This window comes from Aptenodytes forsteri, unplaced genomic scaffold (assembly GCF_000699145.1).
Source record: "Aptenodytes forsteri isolate BGI_AS27 unplaced genomic scaffold, ASM69914v1 Scaffold201, whole genome shotgun sequence".
Taxonomy (NCBI): domain Eukaryota; kingdom Metazoa; phylum Chordata; class Aves; order Sphenisciformes; family Spheniscidae; genus Aptenodytes; species Aptenodytes forsteri.
The window spans coordinates 1,601,938-1,614,843 of record NW_008796209.1 but is presented as its reverse complement, the minus strand read 5'-3'; the positions used below and the strand labels follow the sequence as shown (position 1 = coordinate 1,614,843).

Genomic DNA, 12,906 nt, shown 5'->3' with positions numbered 1-12,906 from the left:
TGGAGAAAAGGTTATTTCACCCATCAGTGTCATACAGATGCAGCACTTCTTTCCGCTCATCTGCAGCCCAGACGCAGGGGCTGGGTCCAGCCCGTGAGCCTTCCCGCTGCCTTGGGGAGAAGCATTTCCCAAATGCTGGCTGGGGGCTGACTGGCCCCGGCGGGTTTACCTGTGCCATACGGCACAGCTCCGCACCAGCCGCTCCTACTGGGCCCAAGCAGGCTGGTATTGGCCATGGTGTGAAGGCTGGCACCCCCTGATTTCAGTATCCATGATTGCTGGGGGCTCAGAGGAGATCGTGCAGCTCGTACCCTCTCATCCCGGTTTGCTCCAATGAGAAAGGCTGGCAGGCTGGTTTTCATATGTATGCTTTTTAATATCATTAATTCTGTTACACTACACACAACCAGTAACAATGATAAATACTGCAATGGAAATGTTAAAAAAAATATTATACGTGTTTCATGTTTTTGGAAAAAACCCCACATTTTAAAATAAATTAATGCATAAAACTGATGGTAGAAAAAAGAAAACCCAAAACAAACCACAACACAACTGATCTGTTTAAGGCAATACTCTACGCAGACGGTAACAGAAGTACAACAGTGTGCTACATGTTCTGAACAGGAAAAAAGGAAAGAAAAGAAAACCCATACAAGATGCAGATTGATGCTTCAGGAGTGAAAAAACTCCCAAAACCAGATAGTAAAACCAATGGCCAAGTTAAGTGCAGCATTAATACACTCTGCATGTCAAATGATTAGCAGGTTCCTAACATGGACTAAGGTCAAGCTACAACAAATTTAACTTCCTAATTAAAAGGTTATTCAGGTCAAACCCTACATTAAACTCTACTTTGTATTTGGCTGTTTCAGCTATGTTTCACTATATGCAAGGACAGCCGGAAATTCATCTCCTGCTCTTGAGATTAACGCAAAGGTCGGGAGGTCTCTCCTCCTGAAAGATACTTCCATTAACTACATCCAAAAAGGATCTCACTTTTGGTGATCCTGAAATGCCTCCTGCCACCCCATCCCCTGGGGCACCAGGCACCGCATGGGGAAAGGAGACCTGGGAAGCATTTGCTTGGGTTGACTTTCTTCCAAACTGAGGACATGAAATGGAAGTGCAGATTTGATCCAGACTCGGAGGAGTGCTGTTTCCCTGTCTGCCAGGAATGTCTATCTGGAGCCTGCTGAAAGCACTTTGCCAGCATGGGAGAAACCCAGTATGTATCCAGGCTTTGGATACAGCCACGACATTTGCTATTAAGGTTGGTGCGAAACTCCATACCTGCCTGGACAGCCAATGAACCCCAATTATTAATGCAGCCCAGAACTTGGCCACTGGAAGGTGGACAATAATCATAATGCCAAAAAAATCCCCCTTTCCCTCAAAAAAGAAAAGAAAAGGGACAGTAGCCACTTCCTGCCAGCTTCCCCCTGTGGATCCCCATCAGCTGCCACCTACACAAGACTGGCAGCGCCACATCTCACCAGCATCGACCCAGTACATTCCCAGTAAGGTGCATGTCTGCAAGGTGCTGCCAGGGGGCAAAGAAGCTTCTTGGGACACAGTCAGAGCCTCCTGTACTGTGCTGCTAGAGTGTGTGCAGAGGAAGCTACGGTACACGAGGAAAGAAACCCAAGTGGAGTTACTAGACTTGTGATGGCCAACAACTGTCCGGGCTGCCTTGGGTTTGAGTGGGAGAAGGGGATGCAGAACTGGGCTGAGAGTCACTTTGGTGCAACTGCCTCTGATGCTCATCACTAGTGCATGGGGTGGCGGGGAGGAAAGGCGATGGCTGCTTTGAGAAAAGAGGAGTTGAAGGAGGATGTGTGCAATATAACAAGGCTTGCAATTCTAGGACTAACCACTGGACACGGATACTGAAGATTACCTGTGACAACTAGCTATCTTTCTACTGTCGCTGCTCCTTCCCCCACTTCCTGGTCCGATTCTTCTTCAGTCTGGGAAGCCGTGGCTGTTTGGCATGATGGCCAGCGCCGACTTTCCCACCCCAGTCTCCACACAGCGCACGGGGTGACTCAGCTACAGGACGTACAATGAGGTCTGGAAGTCGCATGTTAGGCACAGACCAGATCTGCATGCAAGTAGTGCCTGCTTTCAGACCCTTCAGGAAGCTATTTAACAGTGGCTCATTTCCTTGATTAAACTGAAGGTTCAATAACCTCTGGAAGGAGGTTATTGAAGGAAGGAGTAAAAATGGTTAAAAATGTGCAAAAGGGGGGAACCCCCCCACACTTTCTGAATTTTCTCCCCTGCAAAGACTTCATCCTCTGCAAGAGTCTTTCTCCCTGCAGGACTACAGTCCTACCAGCGTGTCTTACAGCGCCCTGCTCCAGCGCAGCAAGAGCACAGCCGCCAGGCATCCCACCCGCGCCTCTGCTGCAGGTCTCCAGCCCGTACCAGGAACACATGGGCTGGCAGGCCTGGGACCTGGCGCTTGGGTCCCAGACCTCCTGCAGCACTGAGACCGGGAGGGTGGAGGCGGCCAGCTTGGCTTGCTGGATCACACCAAGGTTTTACACTAGCCTGGCGATCCCTCAGCACCACAGCCTTCAGATGGGTGAAGAGAAATCCCAGCCTGCTCTCTGGCTTACCCACCATCATGGTTGTTGGATCTCCAGCTGGTCTGATGTTTGCCTTGGGTTTGTCTCAGGACAGAGGCAGCTACAAGCCAAACACAGCTGCTACCACAGCTTTTCTGTGCAAAGAAACCGAGCAAAGAAATCTGTGAGCTGGGGATGGAGATGAAGGTGATAAAAACCAGAAGGGCTGTTGTGAAGAGAGCTTGTCCAAGTTTTCCAGCTCTCTCTGTGGATCTGTATTACATCTCCCAACAAACTTCGTGTCTCCCAAATGATGTGGGCTCCAGGAAAGTGGGTAACAAATGGAGTTGCACCTTTTTTGGGGTACAGAAGCAAGAAGGCAGCCTTGGTGGACAGCAGTGCTTCCCAGTGAGCTCACCTGGGGCAGCTGGATGGGCAACTAGGGGGGAAATGCTACTCCGGGAGGGCAAACATCTCGCCAGGTAATGGGACTTATTTCAGCACGGCCTTTCCATGGCCTTTTCTTTTCCTGGTGCCTGCTGTGCTGGTTTCCAGTGACACGTCTGAGACATTTTAATGAGGCTTCTTTTGTACTTTCCACTCACTGATGCAATCCCACCACCTGTATCACCATTTGTTACTATGGAAATGGCTCCACAGACCAGGCACAACAAGGCTCGGAGCTACCACCAGTGGCAAGTGTGTCTGGGAAGCAATGGGAACAGCTGTTCTCCACAGGCATCAGGGAAAGCTGCAACCTGTCCTGTCAGTGTCCGTGCTGCTCTGTGACATGGCTTGCTGCCCGGTTGCATGGCCACAGTGCTCTGCTCCTTGTAATCTCGATTAGTCCCCAACCTTTGCCTCCCCAGCAAGCTGTCAAAGCAGTGCTGAGCCAGGCAGCATTTAGCTGCTGTGATCCTGGGATTGCCACCAATGTCAAGGGAGGCAAAGGAGGGGATGTAGCTGTAATTTTTTGGAAGCGATGCAGCAGCTCAACTGCATAATACAGGGAGTTAAAATACAGATGCCAGTCCCTGTGAGAAACCTGCATTAATATTCTGTAGGTAATCCCAGGTCACAACCTCTTCCTCTATGCTAAATTGCTGGCCCTTCTGCTGCAGGGCTTGTGTGGCTTTGTAAGACAGACAGGTGTGTCTGATGAGATGCGGTTCAAGGTTTGGAGCAATCCCTCTCACAGGAAAGCCTTGAAAGGAAGTGACAAGGATGCAATGTCCTCCTAGAGGTGAAAAGCACCTTAAAATAAAGACGTTCCCATGCCTTCCTCTTAGGCTCAACCTAGTCCAGCTTGCCCTGTGGCACTGCCCATCTGTGCAGATGTTTCTTTTAGATATGAGGAGTAGAAATAGGAGGGTGATGCAAAGAGTCAGCTCTGAAGAGTGGTAGAGGTCAAAGCCAGGGTATATTCATGGTGGCACATGTAGCCTGTGCTTGCTGAGCCAAGCAGCAGCCAAGTGACAAAGCCTACTTCATTCTAGGTAAGAGTGGCCATACCCCATGTGAGCTTGAAGGCGAACGGAAAAGTAAAGGAAGCATCTAGGCGAAAGTGCCAGTTTATACCGTCAAATCATGATATGGATGCTGAAAGTCAGAGCACGAAACTGCTGTGGGAATATCCTAGATGAGCCCTTCAATGCCTTCTTCCCTCCCATCAGCACTCACTATGCCAGCTGCACTCCTCTAAGTTCCTTAACTCTACTAGCAGTGGATGGTGCTGTTGGGCCACCAAATCTTCTTACATGTTCCCTGTGGCAGCATGCAGATTGAGAAGCCAGTTCTGCAAGAGCCAGCTGCCAAATAACTGGGAAACGCATCCTTGCTAAATATCTTCCCCCAAAGCTGTTTAATCTTTCTACTAACCTCCACCCTGCAGCCTTCTGGCACATGCAAGCAATATCAGAAGCTGGTAAACAGAGGGAAAGCAGAGTAGTACTTTGAAAATATGCATAAAATTTCTACAGCATGCTTCTGCATCTTGCTTACAGAGCTATCCTATCAATGGTGCCTGCCACACACTTGGCAACATCTATGCAGGGTGGTGGCAGCATCTTGGGAAGGCAGGTTTCTCCCCTGTGCTGCAGAAGGGATTGGACATCAAGAGGGGATGTGACTTGCCTGAGGTTAAAGCAAATGTGTACCACATGCCAACAGCAGCAAGGGACCCCAGATCTCCTTTCTGTGCTCTAAGTCCAGCAGACTTTCCACAGTAGTATTTGGCTGCGGTGCCAGCTTGGGGACATGGTATTTCTGGGGTGTGCATCTGAAAGCGAGCTTTGCTCCCTGCTGGTATCAGCACTGTACTGAGATAGATTAACTCGGACAACTGGGATCTGCCCTAGGCCAAGACAGCGCTTGGCAACCTCTCTAGTTACTGCTTGTTTTCCTTTTCCTGTCATTCCATCTGGTGCCCAGCTGGGTCCTTCCTTTCTTCAAAAGCATCTTCATGTTTCTGTGGAGTCACATACAGGGCGCTGTACTTTTCAAGCCTCCTACATGCCGTTGTTCAGCTTGCAGGCCAGCCCAAGGACACAGACTCTGCATGGAGAGGAAAGGATTCTGCTCAGGATCACAGACCAATGTGTCAGCCAGCACACAGCTGAGCAGAGCGTGTGCCTCCTTTTGGGAAAGGAGCTGGAGAGACAAACCAGAAGCAGCTGAGTCCATCCTGTCCATGGGGGAGCATCCTGAAGTTCCTTTCAAAGTCCATGCAGCAGGCTTGGTTGCCTGCTTTTGCAGTCGCAAGGCCAAGTGCACGTGTTGGGGGTAGACATGCAGCAACGTCAGATATGATCCAGTGGCTCTTCCAAGGGATCACTTATCACTGTCTGATAAGACATTGAATGAGCCTTTGGGATGGTTGCCTGGACATCAGCCTCCTTTCAGCCAAAGTTTATTATATACAACCACCAGAAAAGCAGACTAGACCGTGTTATCTAAAGACCTTCCTCAACACTAGGAGGACGCTCCTCCTCACAGAGACATGTGGAAATGGGGAGTTTGCAGACTGGAGAGACAGAGTTGAGTGCCGAGACCCTGGACTTCAAAGCCAGCTCACATTTAAGGGCAAAATTAACATCTGTTAAAAGGAAAGGACTTGCTTAAACTCAGGTAATTTGGTGACTAAAATTATATAAAATCCTAATAAAAAGCCATTCTGGCTTTAGGAGGCATCAAATGCAAATTCCTTTGTGGAGGCGCCAGCATCAATATCCTTAAATCCTATTTGCATGGTAATTTAGATGGATAGCAATGCAGCCTTTCATACTTCATGGTATTCCCCTTGGTATTCTGTACAACTTTGGACTGAAAATGGGGCCTGAGAAGACCATCTGGTTTGGTGCAAAGACTGGAATAAGGAACTATTTGCTTTCTTGCATGCAACCTGCATTTAGGAGAGTGCCCAGCAGCTCTGCAGATTTTAGGGCTTTATAATGCTGCGACAGAGTCAGGGTCCATGCTTTTTGCTTTTGCCTTCTCTAGGCCATGGTGGCAGAGACTGGTCTAAAGAGAGCAGTGCCAGAACAGCCATGTATCTATACACCTTCCCGGGAAGTCACCACAGTGTAACCTCCAATGAGGGCACAAGGAAAACCTTCTGGCTGAAGCAAAGGTCTGAACATGAGACCAGATAGGGGGAGCCAGCCCAATCTGTGCTTAACACATACTGATGGGCTGTCCACCATATTCCATATGTGGACATACGTGCCAACAAACGTGCCCCGTGGTCATAACCTGCTTAAGGGGCTGCGGTTCAGAAGGGTTAGTGTTCAGTTTTCTATGATAGCCACATATGCATTGCCTTAATCTATTCAGCCTTCCTGATAACGACCCTACACAGGTAACTACTTTTCCCCACCCTTTCTACTTTATTCCCCTAATAAAATATATGAACACAAAGCATAGAGAGGAGAAGCCAAAAAATTGCCATTTTATGGTCCTGTACTGTCAGGCCAAACCAGCTATTTGTGCAACCAACTCCTTCTGTGTGCAGGGAAAAACACTTGGCCTGTGCTTTGATCTGTACTTGGAAGAAGCACTGGGTGTAACATTTAAATTCATCTCCCTCCCTCCCTAAAGGGTTGTGCTAGAAGCAGATGCACATCACACAATGCAAAGGGCTGTGGACAGCTGCAGGGTGGCAGGGTTGCAAAATGCCTCAGGGCACATGGCAGGCAAAAACCAGCAATAGGGGCAATAAAAGGACTTGGTCGTGGTGCCATGGGGCAGTGGTTTTCAGGGAAGGTCTGTCCTTCACAGGAGAGGTGTTAACCCTGGGAGATACAGTGTCAGCAAGCCTCGTTCTGTCTTAGACTGAACATGATGGCAGCATGACGAGACCTGTGGGACCTGCAGTCCTCCACAGCTGATCCATGTTAAAGGATGGCTTGTTGCTCTAGCAGGCACACTGAAATGCCCCGAGCTCCTGAGCAAGGGCTGTGGGAAAGGCTAAGCATGTGCAGCCCGGCTGGAAGGCACAGAGACTGACCCAGAAGGATAAATGCGATGAAGATGTTGCATGGTATCAATGCTGAACTGCAAAGTCCCTCTTTAGAAGAGTGAAGATTTAAAGAGACTCAGTCATGTCCTATAGGATTTGGTTTGACCACGGTGATTCTGTTAGGTTTTGACTACGTTCCCCATTAAAAAAAAAGACTCCTTAAGGAATGTTTTTCCCTTTTATCTTTTCTCTCTACACAGTGTTGTTAGAGCCCTTCCCCCACCTCCAGACAACTTGCTAACTTCAACCTGAGCTAGCACTGGAGAGGAAAGCAGGCACACGAAGGAAGAAGCAAGAATTGGAGACCTGATGCTTTGTGCTTCTTCAGAAACGTTTTGGAAATATTCCCCCCCAGCATTACCAGGTGGTGAGAAAGGGAGAGGAATTCACTTGAGGAACACTCTTCCTAGAGGAGCTGGCAAGTTAACCAGCACTTCTGCACAAGGAGGCAGGGGTGCTCAGTAAACAGCACCACTCAGTCCTCTTTCTATGGCCTTTGGGATGGTTACCTGGACATCAGCCAGGGTGGCAGTGTGCTGTTTTAAGGAGGGGGGGCAAACATAGCTTTAACAGCTGCCCATACCAGCTAGTGAATAATAAAGCCCAGGAATCTTGTGTGCCTGCTCTTTTGCTCATGCTGTGGATGGTATCATGCTTTGCACTGCACAGAGTGAAACCCCAGGATGTTAAATAACTCTCCTCCTAATCATGAAGAGGACTTCTTAAAGACTCAGCTCACTTCATGAAGATGGGGGATCTGTCTGTCGGGGTGGAGCTCAGGCTCTGCCTTGTGACTCAAGAATTCTGATGGGAAGCTCAGAATTGCCCTTGCTTTTTCCCTTCCCCAGGCTATAAAGCAAGTAATGACCCAAGGCAGGCGGTCCTTCCTCCTGGCAGGGCAGGAAAACACACAGTTGTGCCTGTGGCAAAAGATTTCAACACCGAGAAAAATACCAGCCCAACCCTCGCCTGAGCCCCGCACATGCTGAAGCCAGCAGTGTAAGACCGGCCAGGGAGAGGACACGTTTCCTAATTCCAGAAATGATTTTGCATTCAAACCAACCTGCTGGTCAACTGGCAATTCAGTCCAGCAACCTAATGTAACGCCAGGTTTCCTGACTATTCCAGCACCAAATAAAGACAATTGCTCCTGACATGGGACAGCTCTAACACAGACCAAGCCTGGTTCACAAGTGGGCAGAGATGGGATAAACCGTAGTTTCCTCTCATGCGTTTTTTTCAGCTGAAGCTGTTCATAATCCTGCTGTTGCTAAAAACTCCCCTAAAGTCTGACACCACCACACAGATGCCTTCAGCGTCAACAGATCTCTCCCACAGACACCAAGAGACGCAGTGTCAAGAGAATACCAAGAGTCGAGCACTATAAAAATGTGCTTTCTTCAACTAGCTTTTCCAGCACTGACCTTCAGACTGTACAGCTCTAGTCCTGTCTTGTGCAGGACTCATTTTTTCTTAGTTGAACAAAGTTTAAGATTTCTGGAAGCAGATGGGTCTCACAGGAATTAAGTATAGGCTGAAGTCAGTACATGTGATTGGACTGAACTCAGGAGTACGGTATTCTTGGGCAAGGACTGAATCCCTGAAGAGCATGGATGGATTGCAGATCGAATCTGATGTGTTTGGTGATAATTTAATGTGGAGCTAAGGGTAGATTGCATTGGATACGTGACTCGACAGCTCTAGCTAGTACTGACTCACAGTGAAATGCCACTTATTTGTCCTCTTCGCAAGTGAATGAATTGTGTCATGCTAGTCCTGGCAAGCCTTGCCCTAAGAAAGGATGCCCTGCTCCGTTCCCATTCCTGTGCCCCAGTTACAGTATCATTTTGGTTATGCAAATGAAACAGGTTTAGAGAATGAATTAAGAACTGACCTCCTCTCACTGGTAAAACTCCCTGACACCTCAGACTCACCCCTGATCTCGCAGATGGATTGGTTTCGGTGGGCTGGATGACCTGCAGCCCCGTCTGACCCTACCCGTTTTGGAGTAGACACCTTACAAAACATCCCCAGTGCCTACACAAACCAAGGAGGTATCTGTGGACTGCTTAGAATTCGCTCTCCAGACCAGTCAGTTCTGCCAGGCACTGCCTGGCACTTTGAGCAACTTCTCTTTTGTTTAACCATAGTTTAAAATAACTTATCAACCAATCATAAAATGAATTTTTTGGTTTCTCCTGGCTCCATGAACACAAAGAGGTGCACGTCCTACCATAGGAGGAAGCAATGGCTGTTAAGTTTTACAGTTATAGTGGAAAGCACTGATCACAGCCTGCCGGCCTCACTACTGGATGTGACAGGCGGTGGAGGAGGTGGCTTGGCAACACATGCAGGTAGGGTTGACCGATTTAGGGGGGATTAGGTCGAGGTCCTCGTCATCTGGGATCTCATCTAACCGGTACCCATCCTTTAGCAGCTGGATGTTCAAGTCTTGGTTGATCTGCTACAGACAAAGAGACAAACAGTCAAACACTTGAGACTTCTTACTTCTGATGGTCGGAAGATGAAGGAGGTCCCTTATTCTGGAATATATTTCCCGATCATTAGCAGCTGCCCCACCAATGAAAGAGTCCCAGTTTTTGACCACAGGTGAGGGCTGTCTTCTGTTCTAGCTTCTTCCAGAATAGGAATATCTGGAGTGAGATATTCCAGAGTAGCAAGTCATTACACTATTTTATTCTGGAATAATCTTTCCATGAAGACAAGCCCTCATTTAAAGTACCGTAATAATAATGTTAATAAACCAACTGACATCTGGGCAGTCCCTCCTCTCAGTCTCGGGTACACTATAGCAGTTGAAAGGTGGTAAAGCCTCTTGGCTTTTCGTAATCTCAGACTCAAGTGCTGTCCAACAATATCTGGGTGAACAACTTCATCAGGACCCAGAGACGGCCCAGATCATTTGATCTGGTCCCTGCTCTTGGCTGTTTCTCTGTGCTTCAGACGTATTTTGCCCAAGGAAGGGACACAAGGGGGAAGGGGTCCCAGCAGCTTGTGTGCAGAATGGCTGCTCAGCACCCTGGGTGTAAAATCAGATCCTGCAGAAGCAGTAGCCAGAGGCTGAGCAACTAATTCAAGAGAAAGCTTGGGAATATATTCAGAAACAATGAAGAGGGATTAACAAGCCTGAGCTTCCTGCCTTTTCTCTTTGAAAGGGCTAGAGTTCATATCTGCAAGTCCTCCCAAGAATTTCTGCCTGCTTCAAGTAAACACGCACTGGGTGACCCTGACTGCCCCAAGAACTGGAAATCACAGCACACCCTCAGATCCTTTATTTGTGTCCTTGGCAAGCATACGATTGCTGAGCTGGCATGACAGACAAGTCGATGCTTTTGCACCACAAGGGCCAACACTGCAGGACTAAGCAGAACTGGGAAAAGCTTGAGTGAAGCCAAAGGTAGCTGTGAAAACAGCCGACGGGCAGATCTCTGTGCCATAGCAGTGCAGGGATGGAGCCAACTGGATCACCAGGGAAGAAAGAAACATGACACAGTTTCTGCCATGGCCCCTTCCAGACTCACAGAGTCTATACCACTAGTGAATTCATTGTGTAGCCATTTCTGGCAATACAAGGCCACTCTAAGCCATTTTTGGCTGCTCTACTATTAGCATTCATGGCAAGGTTGGCAGGAGAGAGTGTAACTCACCTCAGCTGATGAGTATCCCGAGGAGGAATATCTGGACATGTCAAAGTCATCATCACTGCAGGGAAAGACAAGATATAGCAAAGAAGGAAACAGTTAGAGAGACCTGTATTTCCTGGTTAGCCCTATCTCTCTCATGCTGTGAAGCTGTCCTTGAAGGACAGAGAAGTTACATCAAGGGAGCCTGGAGAGCAATTTTCATCTGTGACCCTCAGATCTTTCCATCATAGTGCTCTTTACTCATGTCTCTTCCTACTTGTTTACACACACAGAGCAGTAACCACAGTTATGGCATATGCCAACGGGCACAGCAAGGAAGAGTGCGAGCGGCCTGCAAGAGCGGTTTCAGCAGGAGTTAGCTTCAGTGCTGCAGTCTGGCTTGAAAACTCGCTTGCACCATAATGTGTATCATCTTATTAACACTTTGCATACCTGTCCGTATCCAGGGCTACCAGTGGCTTTTCATCTGGACTCTGGTCTAATGACGAATAGCCCTTATTGGGAACGACGAGCCTGAAATAATTAAATGTTGTCCATTATCCACACAGTAAAGCTCAGTACCACACCTAGTCTAGGGCAAAGCTATAAGATAGTTAGGTTTTCCCCGTTTCAATTCCTTGCAAGCCCTCCCTTATCAGTGAAGATGTTTAAGTGGGTGCAATTCAGAGGAAGCAAACTGTGTCTCTGGGTAGCTTAGAGCAGCTTCACAGAGATGAAAGCTGGACATGCCTTGGGAACATGCTCCTCCCTGGAAGAAAAAAACATTGGGACACTCCGTGCTTCATTCTGGTGAACCTGTTTGGCTAGCACTGCTTGTCCTATCAGATTGCTCATTTTTGTGTTGCTTTTTTTTCCTAGCAATGAGCACATGACACTAGCAATATGTAAATAGGAGAAGGGGGCTAGGGAAAGGCAGAGGCTCAGTGCTCCTACTATTCTACTATTGGAAATCAGGGATGTGGTCTTTCTGCCTGAGTCCCTACCCAGCACCCGCCCCCCCCAACACTTCTGAGGTCTCAGTCCTAAATTTAGTAATATGAGAAATATGAGCTGGTGGGTGCAGCGTAAGAGCCCAGTCAGACTAGCACTTTTTTGAATCCCATTATTTTATAATAACTTTCACTTCATCAGAAGTGTTACAAAGGCTGACGATGACTTTGCACCTTTAATTGCCTGAGAGAGTTTGTGAAATGGAATACAGGCTTCAGAGCTTCTAGGATAAGGAAAATGCATTAATACAATGGTACCTAGTTCACAACAGAGTTCTTTCATCCACAAAACTGCACAAAGACTTTGGTTCATATTTAAAATAAGATCAACAAAACTGAGCAAATGGAATAAGATTCTATGTTCAGCAGGTGGGAACTGTAAGAGTGATGAAAACCTCCTCGTTCAGTGGGTTAACTCAGGTTTTCTCCGAAATGAAGAACTGGTCTTTAACAACACACAGTGATGCGCAATGATGCTTCACTAAGTGTTTGGGAAATATAAACCTAAAGATGATAATCACCCAACGCCACCATGCCCACTAAACCATGTCCCTAAGCGCCTCATCTACACGTCTGCGCAATGATGCTTCACTAAGAGTTTGGGAAATATAAACCTAAAGATGATAATCCATCTCATCCATGCTCCAACTGCTCTCTACCTACCTGAAATGTTTTTCTGCTTCTGATCAGAAAATTTCAGGAAACCATTACAATTTTAGCAATACAAAGGCCTGCCAGGCACTGAAGATGGGCAGGCTCAGGAAGAGTAAAATATATCAAATATTATCACAAAGCAGATATATAGGTTCATGACTAGTTGTATTTTCTTACTGTGTTCACTGAAATGCAAGATTAAAGAAATTAATTTTAAAACTGATGCAGAATTTCCAACCTGCTGCACCAGGGCACTGGAGAAAATGGGATCCACTTGCAAAATTCAATACACCTTCTCATAGCACTGGGATGGTCCTTCTGCTCCTGAAGCATGTAGGAAGGAAGTCAAGAAGAAAAGAAGTCTGGAACTGAAGCTGTGATCTGGCAGCAGCGGCTTGCCCATACGGGTATCAGAAATACTGACTTCCATTCTTGCTCTCCAGTTTTCAAGTCACAGAATCACAGAATCGTTTAGGTTGGAAAAGACCCTTAAGATCATCAAGTCCAAC

The 12,906-nt window shown here is 47.5% G+C and overlaps 1 protein-coding gene across 1 annotated transcript in view; it reads right to left on the bottom strand.

The window, feature by feature from the left end:
* Positions 1–2,192: 2,192 nt before the first annotated feature.
* The window catches only part of FAM219A (family with sequence similarity 219 member A), a 52,660-nt gene continuing 41,946 nt past the window's right edge, over positions 2,193–12,906 (bottom strand). Inside the window, exons 4-6 of the mRNA XM_009288259.2 lie at positions 11,187–11,267; positions 10,758–10,812; positions 2,193–9,553 (exon numbers count right to left, since the gene is read on the bottom strand). Coding sequence (XP_009286534.1) covers positions 9,395–9,553; positions 10,758–10,812; positions 11,187–11,267 — 295 coding nt within the window. The 3' untranslated portion in view covers positions 2,193–9,394. The remainder of the gene's footprint in view (positions 9,554–10,757; positions 10,813–11,186; positions 11,268–12,906) is intronic.